This window comes from Betta splendens, chromosome 16 (genome assembly GCF_900634795.4).
Source record: "Betta splendens chromosome 16, fBetSpl5.4, whole genome shotgun sequence".
In the NCBI taxonomy this organism is placed as follows: Eukaryota; Metazoa; Chordata; class Actinopteri; order Anabantiformes; family Osphronemidae; genus Betta; species Betta splendens.
Window position 1 is genome coordinate 10,408,548 of NC_040896.2, and position 24,810 is coordinate 10,433,357.

General features: G+C 45.0%; 3 protein-coding genes across 5 annotated transcripts in view; all 3 read left to right on the forward strand.

Annotated features, from left to right (window-relative positions):
• Positions 1-203: 203 nt before the first annotated feature.
• On the forward strand, positions 204-2,191 carry LOC114843464 (uncharacterized). The gene is made up of 7 exons (XM_029130028.3): positions 204-344; positions 434-736; positions 835-1,119; positions 1,202-1,429; positions 1,527-1,643; positions 1,784-1,824; positions 1,950-2,191. Exons 1-7 carry the CDS (start codon positions 278-280, stop codon positions 2,061-2,063), a joined length of 1,155 nt encoding a protein of 384 aa, XP_028985861.1. The 5' UTR covers positions 204-277; the 3' UTR covers positions 2,064-2,191.
• Positions 2,192-2,323: 132 nt separating this feature from the next.
• Positions 2,324-6,353, forward strand: med18 (mediator of RNA polymerase II transcription, subunit 18 homolog (yeast)). Of its 3 annotated transcripts, none has more exons than XM_041067874.2 (4): positions 2,324-2,420; positions 2,876-2,910; positions 3,099-3,201; positions 3,720-6,353. In XM_041067874.2, exons 3-4 carry the CDS (start codon positions 3,129-3,131, stop codon positions 4,274-4,276), a joined length of 630 nt encoding a protein of 209 aa, XP_040923808.1. In that variant the 5' UTR covers positions 2,324-2,420; positions 2,876-2,910; positions 3,099-3,128; the 3' UTR covers positions 4,277-6,353. The 3 variants fall into 3 exon arrangements, with proteins under 3 accessions (XP_040923808.1, XP_028985863.1, XP_028985862.1); XM_029130029.3 differs by lacking the exon at positions 2,324-2,420 and adding an exon at positions 2,432-2,552; XM_029130030.3 differs by lacking the exon at positions 2,876-2,910 and having other exon boundaries at positions 2,410-2,552.
• Positions 6,354-8,130: 1,777 nt separating this feature from the next.
• LOC114843170 (forkhead box protein O1-B-like) overlaps positions 8,131-24,810 on the forward strand; it is a 29,037-nt gene continuing 12,357 nt past the window's right edge. Inside the window, exon 1 of the mRNA XM_029129443.3 lies at positions 8,131-10,040. Within this exon, the coding sequence (XP_028985276.1) occupies positions 9,552-10,040 (489 nt within the window). The 5' untranslated portion in view covers positions 8,131-9,551. The remainder of the gene's footprint in view (positions 10,041-24,810) is intronic.

A 24,810-nucleotide genomic window follows, 5' to 3' on the forward strand; every position in this document is an offset into this window, starting at 1 on the left:
AGTGAAGGTGAGACAATCAGTTAGTTTAACATATTACTGATGCCCATTGCCTGACATGAAAGTATGATGAATAAATGCCACACCAGCAGAACATAGCGTGGGTGATCCTTCCTCTGCATTGGCTGCTGGGCCACTTCCGATGTGTCAACATAGATTTAGCTGTTGTTGTACACCACATTTCACAGCTTCGGCAGTGATGCAGTCTGATCTGAGTGAGAACAAGCATATTACAATAACCACAGACCAAGTGAGACGTTGAAACGTAAGCGCCTCGATTATGGTATTAAAAGCTTTTACTTTTTTAATTATAGTCTGGAACTCATCCATTTTCACTTCTGCAAACAGTAAGTAGCTGTTTAAAATATGAGTACCGGTACTTTACTGTTTTAAATGAAACTCTAAATTTCACAGTTTAAAAATGATATTTTAACAGATATTTATCAACTTCATTTTTTGCTGGGGTGTCGAGCGGAAATACCATGCCAACATAAGAAAAGTGACTCAAACTCTTTCAAATGGTTTTACAAGAAGGACGAACACAGTAAATGTATTCAGATATTTTTTGAAGACAAGCACGGACTGAAGCACCATAATCCCTCTCATCCTTCGGGAAGCATCACACATGATCGTTCTTTTGTTATCAATGAATTCACGGAGGACGATCAGGGCCTCTACAGGTGTGACAGTTGTTACAACAAGAACTGCAAGACTGGACAGTTCATCAGAGTAATAAAAGGTTTGAAACAAACTGGATTATTTGATAAGACACATTTGAAATATCAAAATATGTACACTGATAATGTTTCTCTTATTTATCTCTTTTTTTATATTCAGCAAATTTGAGTGAAACTCATGAGACAGTTTACGTGACTGCAGGCAGTAGTTTTACATATTCATGTCCAGGTGGATTTGACAACTATAATGGGACTTTTCATACCAGTTATACAAGTGCTCTTGGCGCCACTGCAGTGAGTCCGGAAACAGATTATTTGACTTTCAGCGGACCTATACAGATTGAAAATGTCAGAAGAGCAGATGCAGGGAAATATACTTTCTGGGTAAATAAATGCAATGGACTCAAACTGAAGATATGCACTCTCAACTTGTGTGTAATCACAGGTACTAAAAGAAAAATTACTGGTAAAATGTATTACAGAAGTATCTTATGTATGCTAAAGTTTCTTTTTTTGCTGTTTTACAGTACATCACAGTGGGAACTCATCTGTTTCTTGCGATGTGATGTGTCAGGTTGAATATAGTTACATCAGAGCAGACAACGCATCAACTAATTTGACAGGCACACAAACTATACCTGTGCATGTGAATCCACACGGGCCTTTGAATTGTAGCACACAGCGGATGATGCTTCATGATACTTACACTACAGTTAAAACTCACGCAAAATCAAATGCTTCAGTCAAAACCACAGGTGAGTGTTTTCATGAGTGTTTGTGTAAGTTACTCCATGACCCATGTCAAAGAAATATTATTGTTATTATTACAGTATGTTTGTTTTTGGTCTTTAGGTACAAATACACAGCATGAGTCTCTGACAGCAATTATTTATGGAACATCAGCAACTATTACAAGTCTAATTTTACTGGCCCTTTTTATTTGCTACTTCAGACTAAGAGTGCGAGCAGGTAGGATATGCCTTAATTTAGAACTTCCTGTTTAAAGTGGTTGCCTGCTTTGATGCATATAGTACGTCACGTGGTTTACAGTATTTGAGACGTGTTTATGTGTTCCTGTTGATTTTGTTTCTGTTTCTGTGTCTCTAAAGGTATTTCTGATCATTCTACGGGCTCTGACAATAATGACATGGTAGGTACTGTACAAAGGTGATTGCAATGAAGATATATATGTAATGTAATGTAACCTAATGCTAGCTCTATGTAGCATGTGATAAGGTGTACTGTGTTCAGTAAGAATTTAACTTCTTTCTGCAGGTGGAAGAAGAGACTTCAATAGTTTATTCATTAGTTGCTTTCACAACACCTGCCAAGACGACAAACAGTAACTTGGGTTCCAATGACTGTGTTTATAGTGAAATAAGAGTATAAACATTTCAGCCTTAAAAGATGCAGTCCATTAAGAGCACTGTTATATTGGAAAATGTCATCTTGATTGGTATTATAAAATAATAGTGGTAAAGTGAAAGTACTCTAAATAAAGGTAATTGATTTGTTTATTTCTTTCCATTGTTATAATCTCCTCTCACCCAATATGAGTGAAAATACATAAACCAATTTAAGCTTTCTGTAATCTATATAAAAAGCTGTTTGATCAAAGACATAGGCTCTGTTAGATTATTAACAGACAAACGGGACAAAACACATGTAAACGCAGAAAATACGGGCTAAGAACTAAATATGAAGGGAGACTCCCATGGCAGTTCGCTAAAGAAGACTTGTTGCTAGGTAAAAAGAGTTTTTTTTCATAGAATCTCGTTTTAGAGAGAACATTGCGTGTTCGTACCACATTACTGGCGCTATTACGAGGGGAACGACTGTCCTCCGGTAGATGGCTATAATGCGTCTCAGAGTCAGAAGGTAAGGCTAGCATAAAAACACTCGAGGAAGTAAAACAGGACGCTTGTAGTTAATGCACCACATGCGAGTTTGGTACTTTTCGCAGAACTAACGAAGCATAATGTTTTCTTTAAACAAGCAATAATACATTTGCTTGTGTCGTCCCATTTAGCTAATTATCGTACTGTTAAAACGCTTAGCAAGGAATTACGTTTGAGGAACTGGGTCTAATTCGGCTAACGCTAGCTAGCTCTGAGCTAACTAGACGGGTAGCTACGCTTGTTAGCCTTCTGCTTATTGAACAATCTCCATTGAGATTTTCCGTTTATCAACTTTTACTGTAGAGGCTCTACCGAAGACTCTTCAACTCCCTCAACATGTGAGTATTTGTGGTATTTTTGGTAACGCTAGCGTTGATTAATCAAACGAGTTAGTCAATTAGCTAACTGTCTACATTTAGCATATAACATTTAGTGCAACTGTTGTTGCTAGGTAACATGCTAGCTTAGCTATGACAACGCAGTGGGCTAACAGGTAGCTTGATGCTAATAACGGTCCCCTCTTCAGTTTCAAAAGAGCAACAGTGCATAAGAAAAGATGGAGGCTCCACCTGTCACTGTGATGCCAGTCACTGGAGGAACTATCAATATGATGGAATACCTGCTACAAGGTAAGATAAGTCGGTTACTCGATATAGAGCTAACAGCTAACTACAGTACTAGCTAAGAGGAGGAGGAAGAAGAAGAAATCCTAAAAAGCTAATTAGCGTATAATAATACTACTAACTGGTCGTAACAGCTACAGTATATGTTATGTTGCTGCACTGAATTAAGTTGGATTTTTTTAATGTTTGACACTGGAGGGATACTTAACTCCTAACGTGTATATTTACTGCAATATGTCATGTTAGACAGGATAATTTTGCTTAGATAAACAGTAAATACAAGGCACATGCTTTGTATTATCTTTGGTGCAAGCCACATCAATACGAAATATTAGTGTTTACATTAAAAGGCATCAAACAAGCTATTTTCTATTATTATTTGTAAATGCTGTGGTATGTATGACTGTGTTCATACTAGCAATTGTGTGGATTATAGAGGGGTGACACATGTTAGGTACACTGGTTTAAAACAGAAGTTATTGTGCATTCATAATTGTGTACCTGTTTCCCCCTTAAAAAAATAGGCAGTGTGTTGGACCAAGCTCTGGAAAGCCTCTTACATCGCCTCCGAGGTCTGTGTGACAACATGGAACCTGAGACCTTTACAGATCACGAGCTGGTTTACCTTTTAAAAGGCCAACAAGGCAACCCTTTCATTCTGCGTGCCAGGCGCTCCCTCTCCCATCCCACGGCTCCATGGCATCTGCGCTACCTGGGCCAACCCGAAGTGGGGGATAAGAGCCGCCACGCCCTTGTACGCAACTGTGTTGACGTGGCCGCCTCCCACAGCCTGCCGGAATTCCTGAATGAGATGGGCTTCCGCATGGACCATGAGTTTGTTGCTAATGGACATATATTTCGCAAAGGTGCAATGAAAATTGTAGTAAGCAAGTTGTCACGGATCCTGGTACCAGGGAACACCGAGAATACAGAGCGTTTATCACTTTCCTATTTGGTGGAGTTGAGTGTGTTGGCTCCAGCTGGCCAGGACACTGTTTCAGAGGACATGCGCAACTTTGCTGAGCAGCTAAAGCCGTTAGTGCAGCTGGAGAAGATTGACCCAAGCAAGCAGAGACATTAAAAGCATAATTAAGGGTGTCTTTGAATGCCATGGACTTTCTTTAGTGTGTGTGTTTGCTTTTTTACGAACGTTTCTCCTGTCAGCACATATTGTATGGTTTATTAATGGTGTGAAAGGTAAATTGTCATACTATAATCTTATCTCTCTGTAAAATGTAATGTTTAAATAGGAACTTTCATCTCTAAAAACTTCGAGGTTTTCTACTGAAATAGATTATCTTGTCAATACACTTCTGATTTTATTAACCATTTTAATCCACTAGGGGTCTCTGTTGCTCCTTGTAACTCGGTCTCAGAACAAACTGAACTACCTTAGATCATCTACAGGAGCTGTGGTTGCCATGGAAATAATTAGCTGTGAGATCTGCACCCCCCACACACACTCTAATTAGCTTTCTCAATTGCTTAATGATACATAGACCTGTGAAAGCCTTTCTTTCTTCCCTTCAACAAAAGCATTGATTTTCCCTCTCTTCCTCTCTCATTTCTGCTGTTAACCCATTAGTGCCTCTTTCATGGGAACTTGAGCTGGGACTATTACACATGAAAGCACTACAGCTGCCTCAGGTTTTTCACTCTTCATGCTGAAATCTAACATTGCCTGTATGCTACTGTGGCTACATGGACAATATGCTGTGCAGACTGAAGTAACTGATGCACATCCTGTCAGTTATGATAATAGTGCAGGTAATAAGGCATGAGTGCTTCTAATAATATCCCTACAGGAAGATGCATTTGCAGGGGTTGCAATGTAAAGTGACCATGTGCATGTTTGAATCAAGAGCTTGAGACTGTCTCAGTACATTGACCTACCTGTGTATCAACACTGGTGAGAGTAAGCATGCAGGAGTAAAGGTGACAAGACACTGCTTCCACTTACATTTGGTTCAACTTGAGAACTTCTTTTGACAATACTCTTTAACTCTAGGGTATTTTTCTGACACTTTGTATTATAATGGCAAATTATTTAGTTCCCAAATTGAACCTAATTCTAAGTTTTGTTACTGTGCACATGATGTTGCCCTCATTGAGACAGAATTATCTGATAGAGACAGTTTTATGTTGCAGCAAGTAGAAGCAGACGACTGGCCCTTAGGAGTAAAGCATGATATTTCAACTCTGAGTAAATTATGTATTGAAGAGGCAGATGCTTTCTTGCCCAAGGCTTTATACGTCCAGCATGGATAGACTACAGTCTGCTGGCTTTCTTCCACTTAAACTTGTGTTTAGCACAGTGCTCTTTGGTGATGAGCTGGACTCCCACTGCACCTCCACTCCACATTGCCTGGAGAAGAGAGGCATAGCTTGGCTAATCAGTGTCTTGGCATCAGGCCTACTCGGCTATTGTGGATGTAGCCAACCACTGACTTGCGCAAGTGAGGATTGAACTTTTTGCCAGAAGCCATATGATATGTTGTAGCATTTATTTCAAGAAATTGAGACCAGAGTGACATCCTCTTTCAACCCACACATGCAACCATGATCAAGTCTGTAAATAGGGTTTAATAGTGTTAAAACATATCATCTTTGATGATCTTTGTGATCTTTCAACTGATCAAGTTTTATTATGGTAAAGTTTAATAGTTTAATATCTCGAGTCATTTTCTCAAATAGTTAGATTTAATTTTACTGTTTAATCATATAGTTTACCAGCTTCAGTTTTTGAAAACTGCATATGGTTCACTTTGAATGTAATTCATTTTGAAAACAAGATCTATCTACTGCTGCATATTATTCAATTAATGTTTAGTCTTTAAAGCAAATGAACATTCACAAATGTTCAAAGGTGCCCCGGTGCACAAGGTACGGCAATATCAGGTTGCTTGTTGTTTTATCCAAATACTAAAATTTTAAGTTTAAACTGCAACAGAAAGGAGTTCACATACATTTCAGCTATTGTTATACTGTAGACACCTGTTGATATTAGGTACACTGTACTAGTAGACTGCAGTGTCCCATCTATGGATGTGGATGTGGGTTTTTAGAGTCAGTGCCACAAGGATTCCTGCTCTGTCATGTCAGTGCTGTAGAATTAAAATGTATTTGACATCAGTTTGTGATAAAACAATTAAGCCTGCTGTACGTTTTGTTATAAAAACAGCTCACAATGATTTTCCTCTTTGGACCAATAGGTTGTTCTGTGTTTTTAATGTAATTAATTGGTTAAGGCAGATAGTGTTAATCATATTTCGTTAGACCTCTGAAACAGGGATAAAAGCCATTACCTGTACCCTGCTTGCATTTCCATTCAACAACACGGTCTTAATTAAAAGTCTTGGCTCCAATTGTATCTGCTGCCTCTGAACATAATGTTCATAGTTGGCAGCACATTTGCCAAGATGCCACAGAAAGCTGGTTCTTGCTCAGGGCAGGAAGTTTTTAAGTCAGCCTACTTTGTGCCAGTGCCACAAAGGGGTGAAATCCAAGCTTTGCCGACTCAGAAACATTCCTCATTCTTGGATTTGAGCCCTCTCCTTCCTGTGTCATTGGGAGCCCATATGCTTGTTAGAGAGTGTGGGCTGTTTGCAGAGGAGAACCAGGGAAGGTGTTTTCCCAGACAGACATCGATCTCCAAAGCACGTCCTTGCTGTTTCTCCCGTTGTCTCAGGGTTGGAATGGGGCGCAGGGATAAATCTCACCAACATCACCACCAGCTTGCCAGAGATGGCTAAAGAGATGAGGAAAATTCCAGAGAACTTTTTTTTAGCATGCAAATTGACAGACACAAAGCTTTGCCTTGTTGTTGATGTGCTGCACTGCTTGTGGCTGGCTGAGGTGATTACTGCTGTGCAGAACATGCTGTTCCAGGATCAGCCACTCAGAGCCTGAAGCCAGCCAGCCTCTGGAATGTCTGGTATGGGGACAGAGCAGCAGTCGGCCTGGAAGGGACCAAACACACACAGTTCTAAACTCGTGCTTCCTCCTAGCTGTTTGTCTCTCTAGACATTCAGTCCTGCAGGGAACCTCTGGATCTTTTTTATCTTTGTGTGTGTAATCTGAGTTGTTACCATAATCATGTTACTAGTGAATTTTGTTAGCTTCAAGAACACACACTGTGCCGCAAATCTAAATATACAGCATTGAGCTTTTTGGCGTATGATGAACATGTACAATTTCCCAATCGTCAAAAAAAGCAATAAAATTAGTGGACTTTTCCTGCATGGCATTTTAACCAGGATCCCACTGATGTTCCACATTAAGTCATTCCATGACACACTGTATGACACATCCTCCCTCGTTCAAAAGTGTTCTATTTTTGACACGCAGTTCTCGAACTCGTGCATGTGAGAGTGCGCAGTGTGGGCATGTTTGGTGATTAAAGCAGAGCTTCGGTGCACGCAGGCTTTGCATTAGAAAGGGTGGGGTCCTCAGAAACTGCACGCAGCCGCCTCCCTGTTCACGCTCACGACCAACGCGCCTTCTCTTAGTTAGTGAAACAAGGTAACGACTTATTATTCAGCGGATGACCATTTTCAGCAAACCCACAGGTCACACCGATTACTCACGGGCGATTAAAATACGCGTGGAATAACAGCCTAACTCGCGTGTGCGTGCGTAAAAGTAGGACTGTCTGTAGAAGTATGAGTCATAACGTCGCGGCCGCAGCAGAACAGGTGTAAATGGGAACCACGCCGTCGTCGTAAACTCTGAATCGTTTCTGAGTGAACGCGTCTAAGAGAATTTTAGGTAAATAAACAGCCAATGGGAACAGAGCACCTGAGACCGTGGCCGCCCTGCCGTCTATTTTTGGGAGGGGCAGCGGGATGAGGGGCGGAATCCCCCCCCCGGTCAGTGTCGCTGAATTACGCACACTGCTTCGACTGAGGCTGTGCTCGCCGGAACAGCCTCTCCGCCGCTGTGGCTTGGCAAATGCGATTTGCGATGATGATTTTTTTTTATCCCCACTTTGGTTGGAGCAGAAATGATTTTTGACTCTGGCCTCTGAAAAAGCCCCATTTCACCTCACTCCTCCCAGATTAAAATCTAGGGTTACCTAATCTCGCTTAATCTGCACTAAAGCTGTCTAATCGGCAAAGAAAATTACACTCGCTGAGGTCTCGCCCGCAAATAATCAGCAGAGGTGAAACCTCCGCGCCGCGACGTCTCCCTGGAGGGAATTTGGACGCTGCACGCGGCGCATGGGACAATTTGTCACGCAGAAAGTCAAGCAGCGTATTTCTAAAAGACAAAAGCCCACGTCGAGATTGCGCAGGAATTTCCCCATGCGCGCGTTTCACGTTGCCTCGGGTTTGGAGGCAGGCGCACAAAGCGCTCCGCCAAAACATATTTATGCAGAGTTTTGATTACGAATTTGAGTTCCGTCCTCTCTCCTCATAACAGAGGTTGTGGTAAGAGAGCGGGGAAGAGGTCGGGATTTCGCTGTAATCACGTTCGGAGAGTAGGCTATTGATTTCGTGAGCACACTCCAATTGGCAGCATCTCTACTACAGCGCCGGCGCGTCATCCTCGAACATGTGTGGGATCTGAGGGAGAGAGAGAGTGAGAAAAGGCAAGGGGAAAGAAGGGAGCGAGCAAGAGGAGGTGTGATAAAAGCCAATTTTATCGTCCTCGCAAGTGGATACAAGATTTGATCGTTGGACTATTTTTTCTTTTTCTTTTTCAGACTGGGAATTTATCGATTCGCCACATACGCACGCCTCTTCATTATAATTGCAGACAGTTGGGTGCTGTTCAGGCTGAATGGACTTGAATGTGCCGCTGCCAGCCTAATCCGTGCAGACTGGAAGATTTAATAATTCACGGTAATCACGCATTATCGCCTCGGTGGATGCTCTCTACGCAGCCCTGGTGATTTTTCCCGTCTCTTTCCCCATTCTTCCTGTCGTCTTTTGGAGGATTTATCGACGACTGGTTGCCAGAAACGGTTCTTATCTGAAATATCATCTGTTGCTGCAACTGGATTGAAAAGCCCCCACGATTGGCTCTGACACGCGTTTGAGACTGACTGTCTTGAGGTGATGTGGACTGTCAAATAAGACGCATCTCATTCCTCGTTTGGTATTTTACTTCAGGTAAAATGGACGACAAATTATTATTACTTTTACTACTTCTCTTGTCTCTACACGCGAGACAGTGATTTTGCCTCTATCCAACATGATCCTTCTACTCCTTTGAATTGCCTCCTATTGATTCAGACTGTAAGATCAATCGCCGTATTACAAGGTGAATTTCACCATAAAGCGATATTAAAGACATCGGAGGTGTTCCCTCCCCTGCTCGTCGTTTGATTGATTCCATTTTCAACTGAAGGGTAAATGTTGATGATGGAGGACGACGAATTGGACGCTCATCAGGTTGATTCGGATTTCGAGCCGCAGAGCCGGCCTCGCTCGTGCACCTGGCCGCTGCCTTGTCCGGAGGATTTCCCCGGTGAGCGCGAGGTCAGCGGGGGGCTCCCGCTGGCCAACATCAAGGTGGAACCGGAGGACGTTCCCGCTTGCAGAGCGGGGCTCGTGGGCGGAACGCCGGGGGAGCTGAAGCATCCGGCCGGCGCCCCGGCACCCACGGGCGCGACGCACCCATGCCTGGCTGGCGCGGCGCTCGATGTGACCGGACCGCTGCGCAAAGCCAAGTCCTCGCGGCGGAACGCGTGGGGGAACCAGTCCTACGCGGATCTCATTACGCGCGCCATCGAGAGCACCCCAGAAAAGAGACTCACGCTGTCACAGATATACGACTGGATGGTCCGCTACGTGCCCTATTTCAAGGATAAGGGCGACAGTAACAGCTCAGCTGGTTGGAAGGTAAGGAATAAGACACGCAGGCCAGCACGACGGTCCTGTGACGTGTTAATCAGAGTCCAGTCATAATAATAATTGTTATTCCTATTCGCTAAACTATCTTGATCCGTGCACCCTTTGTGCCGTACACATGTCACTGTGGAATTCCGTGGCGGTTACGCATGAATGGTGCCATGCGTTATCTTGTCTTAGTTCATTACCGCCGTCAGTCATTCTAATAGATCATTGATGGCAGCATGTGATAGACTGGAGAGGAGACACTTGCAGCGTGTGTACGAGGCTGCGCTCGTTCCAGCTGCAGAGGAGATCATGATAGGCAGCGTCCGTAGTTGGACATGAAATCCGATTACCGCGACAGAACCACAGTGTTCAATGATTCATCTCCATATGCGCCTCAAAACCTGCCGGAGGATGGAATGAAGCGTCCGGTGCATGTGTGTTCAAACAGGTGCACTCTTGTCCCTTTTAAACACATCAACAGCGTGGCACTTGTAAGATCGTGGGTCAGCTGTCCACAATGTAAATATGCCAAGTGGTGTTGATAACTGACCACAGTCCACCACCGCTGCCTGCCTGGCTGAGAGCCTAGAGTAACATCCTGGACATTTGCCCGCATGTTATCAGCCTCTGCTCCCAACCTCATCGTGTTTCTATTCATTATACCAATCTGAGGACAGGGAGAAGGGGCAGAGATGCCCGCAAGGCAGCAGTGCCTGTCCTGATGATGAGCTGAGATCTGGAGACTAGCTGTAAGGTCTGCTGCCCAACACTTTTGCCACAGTGATGTGTGAAAAGGTAATGGCTGATTGACCAGTCGTCAAAATTTTACTCCAGACTATTCATCATGTTATCTTCTGTGGGATCCGTGCATTTTTTTAAACAAGCCTTTTAAACAGGACCTAGAGATGGCTCCACGTTGGCAAGCTGTACTTCTTTTCCAGCTTAAACCCATGATTGAATAGGCCGCTAAGACCTATTACAAAATTCATCTCATTAAAGACTTCCAGGAAGAATTATTCGCTTGGCATTGTTGCATTTTTCCTAATCCCTGGAAATATCATGTGCCATTCATAAATCCAACACAATCTACATAATGCTGTGTCCAGCAGAATACATACATATAATGTCTTTCAGAGAAATCGGTCTCAAACTTGTTGTGTTGCTGTTGCGTAACATAAAGTCTGTCACCACTTAGAGTTTCCGCTTTTGGCTACAGCATTAATCACAAGCACCTGACTAATACCTTAAGCCTGCCCTATTGAACTGAACTCGGCTAAGGTGTGTCTCCAGGTAGACTTTGTTTCATTGACCTTGCACTAGCATCAAAATCCCTCAGACGCAGTGTCCGTTTATCTTTAGCCCCAAAGGTCCAGTCCGCTATTTACGATACTACAAATTAGGATGCACTTTGTGGTCCTGGAGAATTCCAAGCCACTGGCGAGACATGGGTCACATTCCAGGTAATGATGGGGGATTAGGTAAGTAGTTTAAAGCAGGCAATCATAATGTCAATAAACACAGCTGAACTGGTTGAGGTGTTGAAATGTGAACATACACTTAGGCGTCACATGTGCAGCAGGAACCAAACAAACACCTCGTGGATGGAAGCGTGGTGTCACTCGTTAGCACAGATGTATAGCATATAGAGTCAGAACCTCATGTCTGATGCAACTGCCTATGTTGGCTGCTGTAATAAATATTTTTATTTTCTATGTGAACCTGGCTCATTAAATGGGAATCTGTTTTAAATTAGCATGATATTGAATATATCTTAAGGCTCCGTAGAACATTTTCTGTGACAGTAGGTCCATAAATCTTTATTTTTGCATCCTGTGGCAAGTTGGTTTTTGCACTACGTCAGAGTAAATGTCTATGCAAAGAATTTCATTAAAGTTGTAAAGGATCCATGGTGTGGACACAAACCTTGATCTGTGTCATGAGTGGTTAACAGTACAGTAGTATTGCTCGTCCACTTTTTTAGATGAACTCTGATGAGGTTAGTTGTTGCATGTTCAGGTTCAGTCTGTGAATTCAGGACCACAAATCTGAATATGTCTCCCTCACTTGTGTCTAGAGCAGCTGCACTCCCCTATATGTGGTTTTACAGCCTCATCACTATATTTGACAACAGCGTTTGTGAGTTGGAAAAGGCCGCTTGTTTCATTAAATACATTTTCATCTCAATCCACAGTATCACACAAGTAAAGAATTAGATGCAAAGCAATGTTTTTTTTCCTGCTGTGGCTGGGTAAGGGAAAAAATAAAAGAATTTTAAGCTGCTGATGAAATAAAATGAAATTAGGTGCTATAGCGTGGCAGTTTGCACGGGAGACTTGCAGATGGGGGCTGGGTTTGGATTGGGTGGCTGGTGGACGGGCATAACTGACTAAAAGGAGCCTCTAATGAACCCCTTGAGATGACTAAATCTGAACTGCCTGTTATGTCTCTAGAAAAATGATATTTAAAAGTTGCATTGTAATTTATGTTTGTGAGACTCCTGTTGGGTAGGATGAGATGCGGCGCTGATTGATAGTTGACAGCCAGTATAGGCAGAACCATTAGGCCTCTATAAATATCTAATGTCTTCTGACTTCTAGGAAGGCTCCAGTATTCTCAGGTCAGTGCTTCTTAATCAGCTTCTTAGAGGGGGGTGGTTATATAGAATTGTGAGAACTGTGTACACTGTCCCAACTGCAGTATCAAAGTAAGCTGCTCCTGAATGCAGCACGGTTGTACTTTTTTCTTGATCAATTATCTCGAATTTTTACACGTTTGTGCACAGCAGAAGCACATGCCAAGTGCAACAAAGCATCAGGCTTTGCGGTGCTGTGTGTATCTTTGTGGGGGCTAGTGCAGGGGGAGGGGCTGTCTAGTTCTATAGGCATGTGTGTCTGGGCCCACTGATTGGTCTGACAGCACGTCAGTGCAGAGAATAGTACACAGTCTTGCTCTTGACTTCATAACGCCTCTAATAGTGAGTCTTAAAGGAAAGTTGTTGAGGGGATTACACTGTAGGCACCCAGAGGTTCAATACGTTCTAGGAAACTGGATAATGGATTTTTATGCTTCATTGTAACACGTCAGCATATGTAGTAGTCTGATTAACACACCCATGCTGCACACTGTATTTTAATTGAAATACATTAAAATAGAAATATGTTATACAGGATTCAGGAAGGTGCAGCGCAGGGCAATGTTTTTTTTTTCCTGCACTTATCGCAGTCAGATGCCAGGACCTTCGCACAGCAGGTCAGCCAGGATGCCAGGCAGTCACTCAGACATTTTAATCTAAATCGACTAGACTGTTATTTATAAAGTGTCTTAGGTAGCAGCGTGTGCAGGGTCAGCGGGGCGAGAGGTCACAAGGCTTTCGCGACTGGCGGATATCACACAAAGCAGCAAAATGGAGTTTAGAAAAGTGAGCTGTGGCAGTAATTATAGAGCTGTGAAAAGCAAAGAAGGACGCACTACACGTGAGGAATGACGACAACAAACAGAAGAATGTGTCTGTAATTATGTGTAGTCTTAGACTATTAGATAGAATATGTGATGCATAACTACTGTGTCCGCAGTCTGTAGTGTTTCTAACAGGGTTCGTCGTCTCACTTGATCTAATTGATTTATAGGTAAAAAGACAGACAGACTCTCATAACTCTGTCACTATGCACAGGCTCCAGCAGCTGCAGGAGAGAGACACTTGGCAAATATGAGGGGTGTGAATGTCAAATGTGTGGCAGAGAGTGTGTTTGATAGAAGCTTAGGATGAAGTGGAGAGACTTCAAACTTGTGTGTGTGTGTGTGTGTGTGTGTGGGAATGCACGCTTGTGTTGCTTGATGATGGTTGGGGAGTCTGAAGAGACTGGAAACTATCCTAGACTTCAGCTGATTCATATTTTATCCTCCGTCTTGGCTCAGGGGGGGCAGAGTAATTTGAGTGCGACAGACAGTCAGACACACACACACACACACACACACACACACACACACACACACACACACACACACACACACACACACACACACACACACTCACACACACACACAAAATGAGAGCATATGATGCATGCTGGACAGATTTATAGCGTAGGATTATGAGCACCTTACATCTCCCCTTGGCTCCTGCAGCCAGAGCCAGGTTGGGTTCAGGCAGTATATTCAGGTTGAGCCGGATATCTGATGCCAAGAAGACTGTTCCCCCTGCAGCCTTCAGGCAGCCATGGCAGTTCATTTCTCACTGAAAATGATTAATGTACATGCAAATTACCAAAGCACGGGCATGCATTCAAATACGGGAGACAGCAATCAGGCGACAGTAATATGAAAAACAATATAATTTTTCCTTTGATATTACTTCACTGTTTCTTATCACTCCATCTAGCAGACACCCGTGTCAACTCCTCGTTTATCTCTCTGCTCTTTTCTTGTGCTCCGTCCGTCTATCTGTCCATCACACATTCTATGCATTCTTTCTGTCTTAGTGTTTTTTCGGCGCAGGGGCCAATTGAGGTGAGAAGCCTCTCTCTGGGGAGATTTGGCGTCAGGATTTGGAGCTTTAGCAGTCTCCTGCCAGTGATCCAGACTGCCTTAAGCAGCGTGCCTCCTCTTATCTAAGAGAAATCTCATATCGCACATTATCTCAGAGATAATGGGATAACAAAGCTGGGTTTTTTCCCCCGGCTCAGCTCCTTTCAGCTACTGGGACTTTTGGAGCAGAATACAAGAAGATGGGACCATCAAGTTCCCAATTCGACAGGGTTGAACTAATTTGAATGTTCTTCTCTGCTGAGCTGAACTTCAGCTGTTGAAGCATTTCTCACCAAGCCCATTACCCGTGGCTTTGTTTTTTTTTTTTATAGCCATTTGGTGACATTTCACAAAATATTCAATACTCTTCTTCCAGTTCTTCATTTTTTACCCAAACTGAAGAAGCATAGAGAAATTGTAATTTCTTTCCCCATTGCACTATTTATGGTGATGGTTTCCCCTATTCCCTCTGGCTTAGGCACACACATTTGCACGATACACACACAACATACTTGTGCCTCCTCAAAACCACCCATGGAGGAACACTCTGTTCTTGGGTGGGGTGAACCATTTTTGGGGGAGGAGGGGGCTGACCCAGAGCGGAAGCGGACTTTCTGTGGTGCTGTTTTGCTGCGTGATTTGTTTTGAAACCTGTGTGACTCGCAGCGATTGGCTCACAAGGAAGGTGTGGCTCTGTTTGGTAAGCGCCCGCGAACTTTTTGGCACAACGGTTCACAGCTGCAGGGATAGAATGCGGTGTGTGTTCCTCTCCGAGGCTGTGTAAGTTTGATGTCATGGCAGCCTTGAGTGTTACAACAGTGCCGGGTGATTAGAAAAACATCTCTTTTTATTTCCAGGGGATGAACTGGGAAACTGGGAGGGAGAGTGTGTGTCTCCACCGCCACATTTCAATACCCATTGTTATTGCTCATCCTTGGTTCTGTAGGGAAGACGCTGCATTCACACACGTCAGGCTTTTCTAATACGTAAGATATTCTGCAGTTTTCAGATTCCGTCCAGTGTCGTGCTGAACTTATTCTAATACGCAAAAAATGTCTGTCACTTTCAATCTGACGCCAGCGGTTGAAGATATTTCATCACAGAGAACGTTTGTGTTACAAATGTTGTAAATGGCTTTGGGTATTCACTTCAGCATGTGAATAAAATGTCATAGCCCTTGTGGTGCTGGAAATTTTGTGCGGTGCCATGCTTGTTGCTCATCTGTGTCAGTGTGCCTAATCTGTGATTGTCGTGAGTGTGTAGATGCTTCGCAGTGTATTTCTCCCCAATTTTCCTCTTTATATAAGTGTGTGTGTGAGTGCGTGTGCGCGCGTGTGTGAGTGCGTGTGCACGCGCGTGTGTGTGTGAGCGTGTGTTGGGGGGGGTTGATGGGCTCAGTGGGAGCCCGGGTCCTGAGGGAACAGCTCTCGTTAATAATTCAGACGAGGCTCATTATCAAGGCAGCGCAGATTTCTCCCTGATTCCACCTTAATTGCAGGCAGGCTGCTCCACTCAGGCAGGCGGTAGTCACGCTGGGTCGACTCTCTGTCTTTTTCTCTACCACTACAGGGCCCGGCTGTACCGCGCTCTGCTCTGCTTCATATCCAGAACCCAACCTTATCACAGGGACTTGGCCTGAGGCTAGCCTATTCCGTGTTAGCGGACACTGTAATGGCTTAAAAAAAGCAGATGAAAATGCTATTTTTTATATGTTGTCTTTGGGCATTGCTATGCAACGTTTTCTCAAGTTGAGCTACATCACAATTATGGACATTTTATGCATGTGATTAATTCAGTCTTTGCAAGTACAAATAACCTTTTCCTATGACCCTTATAGGCTGCATGGTATATGTGAATTTATTATTTTTGAGCTACTGTTAGTATATAGTCATAGATGCATCTAAACATAACCTATGTAATGCCTTATGATGCACACTACAAAGCTTAATGTGTCCCCTTTGGTTATATGCTCGGTGAAATATTATAATAGTGAATTTATCCTTGAAATAGCCTATAGCGTATTATCATACTGATGACACTAGAGGATGTGTGTTGCGGTGATTGATATCTGGCTACTATAATAGTCCTCTTCATGCCCATCTATAGGCTTATGTAATGTATCTTGTCTTCATAATTTACACTGACTGATGGCTTTCCATTCAGTCCATTCAGTGAAGCCCTGCTGAGAGAGCAACATAATGGGCCTAATCTTGTCATACATGTATATGAATATTTCAAATCAAGCCATTGTAACTCGATGGGGGCTTTAGATAAACAACACAGATGCATCTTTCTTTTTGCTCGCGCTGTAAGATGAAGTGTGCTCCGAGCTGTATTTCTCTCCCAGCCGCAAAACCGGCTCCCCACAAATCACAGTGTCCATATTTCCTAATTCAATTTTTCTCCTCGTCGGATAACTCTTCCTGGATGCAAGTGGATTGATGTCCACGTGCTCGTGTGTAAATATGCGCGTTTGCGTGCGCACGTATTGCCACGTCTGTCCCTGAGAACGAGATGATGAATGCCGAACTGAACGGACTATTTCACGATGCTCCATCTCCAAAAGCCGCGTCCTGGCAGCCTCGTGCCGGGTCTCTCACTCCTCGTTGCCTGTCCGTCAAGCCTCTGTCATGAGCCATAGGATTGTGGGAGGGGGAAACAGGGCTTATAAGGGCCGTCGATCAGTTTACCTGAGCTCGGCGGTCCCAGAGAGTGATGGAGGGGAGCCGCCGAACAAAAGGAAATGCAGTTAACGTTGACTGATTGGAGCACGTGGATGGAAAAAAAAAGGAGGCCGGCGGAGAGGAGGCGTAGCGAGACGTATGGTGGAGAGGGATGCTTGTTATGCTAATGGATGGTGGCGGTGCCGCGGCTGAGCCCGTGGCTGATGGATGGAGCTGCGGAGGTCACCTCAGGTAGTAGCGGCTCCGGCCCAGACGCCGCACCCCTGCACCTGAGCTGAACGCTGGCCCTGGTCAGGAATCACCCCCCCCGAGCCCGGTTCCGCCCGGGCCGCTACATCTGCGTGCGTGGAGCAACCCATGTGTGAGCAAGCCTTCATGGGAGCTGGCATATGTGCGGGGAGGTCACGGGACCGGGCCGAGGTTGCTGGATCACGCGGTGACCGCGGGAGCAGCTGGGGCCGAGGGGGAGGGGGCGCGCGTCACTGGACGTTTCAGGGGAGTCGGGCGCGGAGGAGGGGTGAGACTCCTGCCTCCCCCGCCTGGATTTGTATGTCAGGGGCACGAATCTGGGTCAGGACGCTGGGTCCGGCGTTTAGTATTCTGACCGTGTGAAGTCTGAACTGGGAGTCTGCTCGTAGCCCGGAATGAACCCAGCACGTCTGCCTCGCTCGGTCTCCTCGCGCCCTTTCTGTCTTGGACTCTTTTTTTCGTCTGTCTCGTCCTCCTCTTCCTCCTTCGCTCTCTCTTTGCGCCCAGAGGCTTTTTCTATCTGCTCTCCTCTGTCTCGCTCCCTTTTTTCTTCCCGTACCCGGGGCTTTTTCTCCCCTACCCTTCCTCTCCGTGCTCTCGCTTTCACTGTCACTCACTCACGGCCTTCTCCTCTCTCCTCACTTGTTCTACTTCACACTCTCGGTCCTCCCCACAAAGTAGCCTTTTTATCACTCATTTCCCTCTTCCCTCACTCATTTCTCCTGCTCCTTTCATGTGCTTTTGAAATCCCCTTTTCATCTTTAGCTTTCTCTCTCTCTCTCGCCTGCTTTCGCCCTCCCTCACACACACACTGGCTCATTCAGTCATTCTTTTATTATCCCAAAACTAAAGTGATAAATGGCTCTCTTTCTTCTCCGTAAATGTCACTCTGGGAATTGTCTCTGCTCATTGATTGACTGGAGTAGAAGGACGGCCACACGTGCACACGCACCAGTCACGCATGCACGTGTGCGCGCGGGCAAACGAGAGAAAGGAGAGGAACAGTGTGACGGGGAAATTATCTATCACCAGAAGTACAGCTTGGCTGGGAGTGCAATAGCCAGGGTTAACATCTGGTCCTCACAGGTTCAGCTTCCTCTCAGGAGCCGATGTGTCATTTGTAGAACCTGTGCGGCTGGTTTATAATAAAGCATCCATTCTCCACAGGATTTGGCATTCGCAGAAGTGCCGGGAAGGGGGAGCTCGACAAGGGATCAATCACCGTTAAACAATTGGAGCTGGCAGGCCCGGCCGGTCCTGCCGTTCCTTTCTTTCCAAAGTGACGTGATGCAGAATGCATAAGTGTTATTCCCAGTTTGATCATTTGGCTTTGGCCTCTCCTTAACTGTCAGAAAAGCGCAGGCCAAGGAAAAAGTCCATTGTTCAGAACAGACAGTGTGTGAAAGTGTGTGTGTAAGTAAGTAGGGGTTAATAATGCTCAGTCATTTTCTTAATGTCTCATTCACCCTGCCTCAGGCGGTGGAGCTTGATAAAGGTCACGACTACTGGTGGTTATGTGTCGTCTCCCCTTATTTCATTCTCTTCACTGCACAGCGGGGAGTGGGGCGGCGAGAAGAAAGCACGATCCAGGGCCGGCCAGCGACGCCGCCGATCGCCCTGTCTCCATTCTCTGAACCCGGATAAAGAGAGGCGGCGGTCGGCTGGCTCATTTGGCGAAGAGGGCAAGAAAATATTAAATTGATAAAGAGACAGAGATGGAGAGACAAGGAGCGGCAAGTGAGGAGAATGGAGAGTGGGAGAGAAAAGAGCTAGAATAGTAGAGAGTAGATTATAGGGCTTCCAAGCAGGACTGGAAGCCAGACTTGGCAGCACTTCAGCTACACTCTGCACACTTCAGCTCAAGTGTGCGTCCATTAGTGCACTCCCATTGCACTCAGAAAGCCGCGCGCTGCGAGGTGCAACGCGCCCGCGCGGACGTGCTCGCACATGGGGTAAATATGTTGCATACGGTTCATACATGCAGAGCCCGGCAGACGGTTTTACTGGACGGTCACAGGGGCTCATCCCTGACGAACGTGTGCATGTGTAAAAAAAAAAAAGACACTGACCTGCTCCATCTCTCTCTCTTTTTCCCTCCCTCCTTCTCTCTCTCTCTTTCACTCACACACACACACACACACATGCATTCACAATCTCTTCACTAGCCACCAGATTGCTTCCCGTCAAAATAAATAATTAAATGCATGCAATAAAGGCTTCCGAAAAAAGATCCCTCAATTAGTGCAAAATGGGTAAATGGCGCGGGGTAGGGGCTATGGGGGGGAGTGGTATTTCGGGAACACATACACACACATGCACACGTACACACAATCTATTACATAAGGCAAATCATGACCCAAGAAGGTTTTTACTCATTTGTGCAATGGTAATTTGCCCCCCTCCCCTTTAGCAATCAGCTTAGCGAAGTCTTTTCTCAAATCCTTACAAGTGATCCATGCCCAAAGACCGGCCGGGGAGAGAGCTAGATGAGAGCCAGAGGAGCTGAGGAGATGCTGCTGGGGTCAAGGCTTGGTGTGTGTGTGTGTGTGTGTGTGTGTGTGTGTGTGTGTGGGGAGGGGGGGGAGTCATGTCTGTGATTAGGAAAAGGTTGTAATTCATATAGGTTAATATGTGTGTGAGGAAGGAAGTGATGCAAAGCCATACACTGATTTTCCTCTTGAGACGGGTGTGCGAGCACCAGTCCAGTGACAGAAGGTACGTGGTAACGGGTACAGGAAGCGATAGATGTGCGATGTGCTTGGGATCCTTACATCCTGGCTGAAGATCAGTAATTACACTGGCATTGGAGTTGAAAGCATAATTCACATTTTATAGGGCTGCATCTGATGATTATTTTAACTACAAGGAGCGACAGTGCTCCACACCTGGTCAGTCACATGTTTGCCTCACACATGCCAGTTTCACTTCTGAATGAGTCTAAAAATCTTCAAACTGGCATCTGGCCAGACTACATCACTTAACTTAATGATATCTCTGTACTGTTGTCATCAGCGTGGCTGTAACACCAAACTACACTTGCAGCAGGTGCCAATACTAAGCTCGCAAATGTTTCATTGGGACAAATTTATTACAGAATGGGCCTAATCTGTGTACTGTATAATAAACGCTACACCAGTAAAGTAAACAGATGGATCCCTGAACCTGGAAACCTACTGAGTAAGCAAACTGAGCGAGAATTAGCGCTTGTGCTAACACCACTAGCTTTAAAGAAGCTGTTCTGTTTGTTTAAATGTCAGGCATGTTGATTCTGGTATTCAGCATAGGGCATCGCAGCGCAGGTCACAGACCTGAAGGAATAGAGTGAGATCAGAGGGATCACTGACTACACAGAGCTGGTGAGCGAGAGGGATGATAGAGAGGCAGGTGGAGATGGCGGAGCACGCGTAAATCTCTGTGGATGGGAAGCATATTGACTCTGTGTGAAATCAGTGGCTGGATTAATGCATAAATGCACAAAAGAAAGACATGATCTGGAGGAAGTAAAAGTCTGAACTATAAGAGATGAAGTGGTGGGAATGAAAGCAAAATGAATGAGAAGAGCTTGTGTCTTACACGTGTCGAACACCTTGCTGCTGGTTAAGAGCAGGTCAAGTAGCAATAATGTTTACTGCAAGGAAAGATCGGCTGGTGCAGTGAGTGAAAATGGGAGCAATGGTCTGAAATGGAACGATGTATGGAAAGAGGGGAAGTGGGATGGATAAATGTGGAGCCGGGGGAATGAAAAGCTGCAGCGCAGCGTGCGTAAGTGAGCACACGGCTCCTAAGACGTGGGGTGGAACCGAAAGGGTCAATCAGTGATGCAAGGTAAAGATGGATGGAGCCGGGGAGGCAGGAGGCGGAGAAAATGACAGGGGAGGGGGCTGCGTGGGGGTCTGCGAGGTGGGGGGGGGGTTGCGTGACTGAGAGGAGAGTTCACTGCCGTGTGGGTAATGCTCTCAAGACGGATATTAAGACGTGCTGCCCAACTCACACAGCCACGGCCCCTCTCTCCCCGTTTCTACTCTACTCCCCTCCATCCTGCTCCCCCTCTCGCTGCCTCCATCTCCACTAATGATCCTCACATCCTGCCACACTGCCAGGGCTGAGTGATGCCCACTGACAGTCGCACTCAGGCGGAAATGCTGCAGTCCCCCTTCATGACTTCTGTGACACACAGGCACACACACGCGCAGCACATAGAGGTGTAACGCCTCCTTACATACGTGTATACGCTCATGCAAAGCTGCTGACAGTGTGCGTGTGTGTGTGTGTGTGTGTGTGTGTGTGTGACTATCACACACAGAAGTGGCGCTCACAGTATTGTGCTTACTGTAAATACGCTTCCATCCTGCTGCATTCGCCTTAAAGTATTTTTACGTGACGGATGGTAGAGGTAATTGGCTCGTTAATGCTGCTCCCACTGTCTTTTGGCTTCTGAGCTTGATGACTTGTATTTTAATAAATGTGGTCACGGTGAAGCCAAGAAGAATGTATAAATACAACACAGTATTTTTATCTGTTCCACGTATGTAAAGATGGTTTTCATGGAAATACTAGCCTATGTCGAATTATTTGAGTTTGTTTCTGCAGGTACAGCATCAAAGCCGACGATTTGTCATTTGATATTCTGCAAATGTAATCTACTTTATTCTGCAATTTAGATGACAGATGACAGAAGCTTGTGGTGCTGCGAGTTTTTAAGTTATAGCCCGAGGTTGTGTCCCAAAGGCATCGAAGTATTCCACCGAGCTGGCACGCAGGAATCTTTGTTAGTAGGTTTCACCGTGGTTCTGTGTATGAATAATTCAGTCCTTATACCTTACAACATAAACTGAGAAGATGAAAAGCTCAACCTCTTCAGAATGTGATAATTTAATCTTTAACACTTTTCAATATTTTCAAACATTAACTTCCAATAGGAAAAAATTATGCATTGTTGTGTTGTTACATTTAGCTCATTTTACATAAAAATGGTTTATAGGGAATCTCTTCATTTTAGAGTGTTAATATATTTTAGATAACAACAGGTAATTTGTCAGGCTTGCAGTGATCTGAATAGACCCACATGTTTGTCATGAAGATGAATAGATTAAAGAAGATTTATATAAAAATTAAAAAGATCCGCTTGTATCTTAATCTTCAGTTTGTTTTGAGACAAAAATGCAAAATGTTCAATTTGTTATGCAGCAAAGCGCAGAGAAAAACTCCATGTGTGCATTATATTACATGATGCACATTAGTGTCACACATTAAATTTAGATGCAGCCGCATGAATGTGCCTTAGTCGCCTGCGCCTCTGCTGCTGCGGCTCTGTGAGGCAGCAGCAGAGTGCGGCCGACACTCTGAAGGTCCCGTCTTAAATAGAACGTGGACTTCGTGCCCACAGAACACTCAGGCCTTCATTTACAACCAGCCTTCATTATCTGTGCACCCCTCGGTCCGTTCTGTTTGATTTTCCTACTTTTCACTATGTGGCACCTTCTCTTTCGCGTCTGTAATCCAACTGTTCCAAGCAGATTCTGACTGCTGAGAAAAGGCTAGTAATTAGGTCACAGCATCTCACTAATTAGATGCTGTGAGTGTGTGCATGTGTGTGTGCGTGGATGCGTCCAAACACTTGGTGCTCTTAATCCGTAGGTGGCCTTTATGGTAATGGAGAGTTCTGGGAAAAAGCGTTAACCCACATTTCTGTTACTCGCCATGTGTTATCGAAACCTTACTTGCCTTGAAACGATGCAATGGAGGATCGTCAGTGATTAAGACGGATGCAAAAAGGCCGATCCCAGGGTGAAGGAATGGGTCATAGCGCATGAGTGACTGCGTGCGAGGCATTAACATTCTCGGAGAACGAGCTCCGGCCGAGCGAGCGCTCCGTCCCACGCGCTCTGTGTTGCAAGCTGGTTGCACGTAGAGAGTGTGAATTGGCCTTAAGAGTCCAGGTAGCATTCATCCCATGAGTGAGGGAGCGATTCCACCTTCTCCATGGAAATAAATGGTATTTAAGCAGCAGCAGCTTTCCAGCCTCTGCGCTACAAAGCCCTGTGGTTCTTCCATCCTCTTTTAGAGATGCACCCAAGTAGGGGGTAAGGAGAGCGTACCTGCTTCTGCAATTTTAATGTCTACTTTACTACTATGTGTTTATTGTATCTCAGAATCTGTATGTGTGTGTGTGTGTGTGTGTGTGTGTGTGTGTGTGTGTGTGTGTGTGTGTGAGTGAGAAATTGACATCTTCATAAAAAGCCTGTGCGAGTCATTTTGAAGTTGTATCCCAAGAAACGTGGCTCAAAGATGTGTGTGTGAAACGGCCGGGGGGTAAGAAAACCGCGAGGTGAGACGATGAGAATGAGAGATCATAGTGATTTTTTTAGTGTGTGTGTGTGTGTGTGTTGTGTAAGTAAGTAGGAGAGGGAGCATGTGTATAGAGCGTGTGGGGTAGTTTTAATTAAGATTTCAGAAGGCTCTTAAAAGGTCACGGCATGCCTCTGCACCCCTTCCCCACCATCGCACCCCTTTCTGAAATTTCACTTTCCCCCCCAGACTCCCATCCTCCCCTCTCTCCCCCACCTCCCCCGTTGTGATCTATCCAGTCATCAGCCCCCCATCTGTGCACATTAGCCATTCATGAACACACTCATTAGGATGGGAGTTTGAAGCGATTGTGTTCACTAGTCTGCGGCTGGAGCGTGGCGATTAATATTTCAGCGTCTCCCGTCGAGGAGCTGAGAGCAAGTTTAGCCTTCTCAGGCTGGAGAAAGAAAGAAGACCCCCCCCCAACCCCAACAAACCTTCCGTCTCCCTCCCTCCCCTTCGCCCCTCTCAGACATCCTTCACAGCTTACAGTACGTTGCACCCCTGTTTCCCTTTATTGCATTCACACTCATGATTTGGATGCGCGCACACACACACACACACACACACACACACACACACACACACACACACACACACACACACACACACACACACACACACACACACACACACACACACACACAGATCCTAACTCAAACTGACTTAATTGGGCTCTTTTTGTTTCAGGAAATAGAGAGAGGATGGGGGAGGAGGAGGGGCGACTCCTGTCTTTTCTTGTCCCCCGTCTCCTCATTCCTCTCACTTGGACGGGGGCGTCTTTCTCTCGCTGCCTATTTTCTCTCTTTATGAGCTTGCTTGAATGGGTCAAGCTTGGGTTTATAGGGGGTGTGGGTATTCTTCACTGCATATACAAACATGCAGAGTTCATTCAGACCGAATCAATAACCTTCCTCATTCATACTGTACACTGGCACTTAAAATATGAGAATCTGAGGCAACTGTGA

Excerpts from the sequence above, each read along its gene's own strand:
- LOC114843464 (XM_029130028.3), top strand. The coding sequence starts at position 278 with ATGGTATTAAAAGCTTTTACTTTTTTAATTATAGTCTGGAACTCATCC. Across the intron at positions 1,644-1,783 it reads CAGACTAAGAGTGCGAGCAG|GTATTTCTGATCATTCTACG; the intron begins GTAGGATATGCC and ends GTGTCTCTAAAG. Across the intron at positions 1,825-1,949 it reads GCTCTGACAATAATGACATG|GTGGAAGAAGAGACTTCAAT; the intron begins GTAGGTACTGTA and ends TTCTTTCTGCAG.
- med18 (XM_041067874.2), top strand. The coding sequence starts at position 3,129 with ATGGAGGCTCCACCTGTCACTGTGATGCCAGTCACTGGAGGAACTATC. Across the intron at positions 3,202-3,719 it reads GATGGAATACCTGCTACAAG|GCAGTGTGTTGGACCAAGCT; the intron begins GTAAGATAAGTC and ends TTAAAAAAATAG.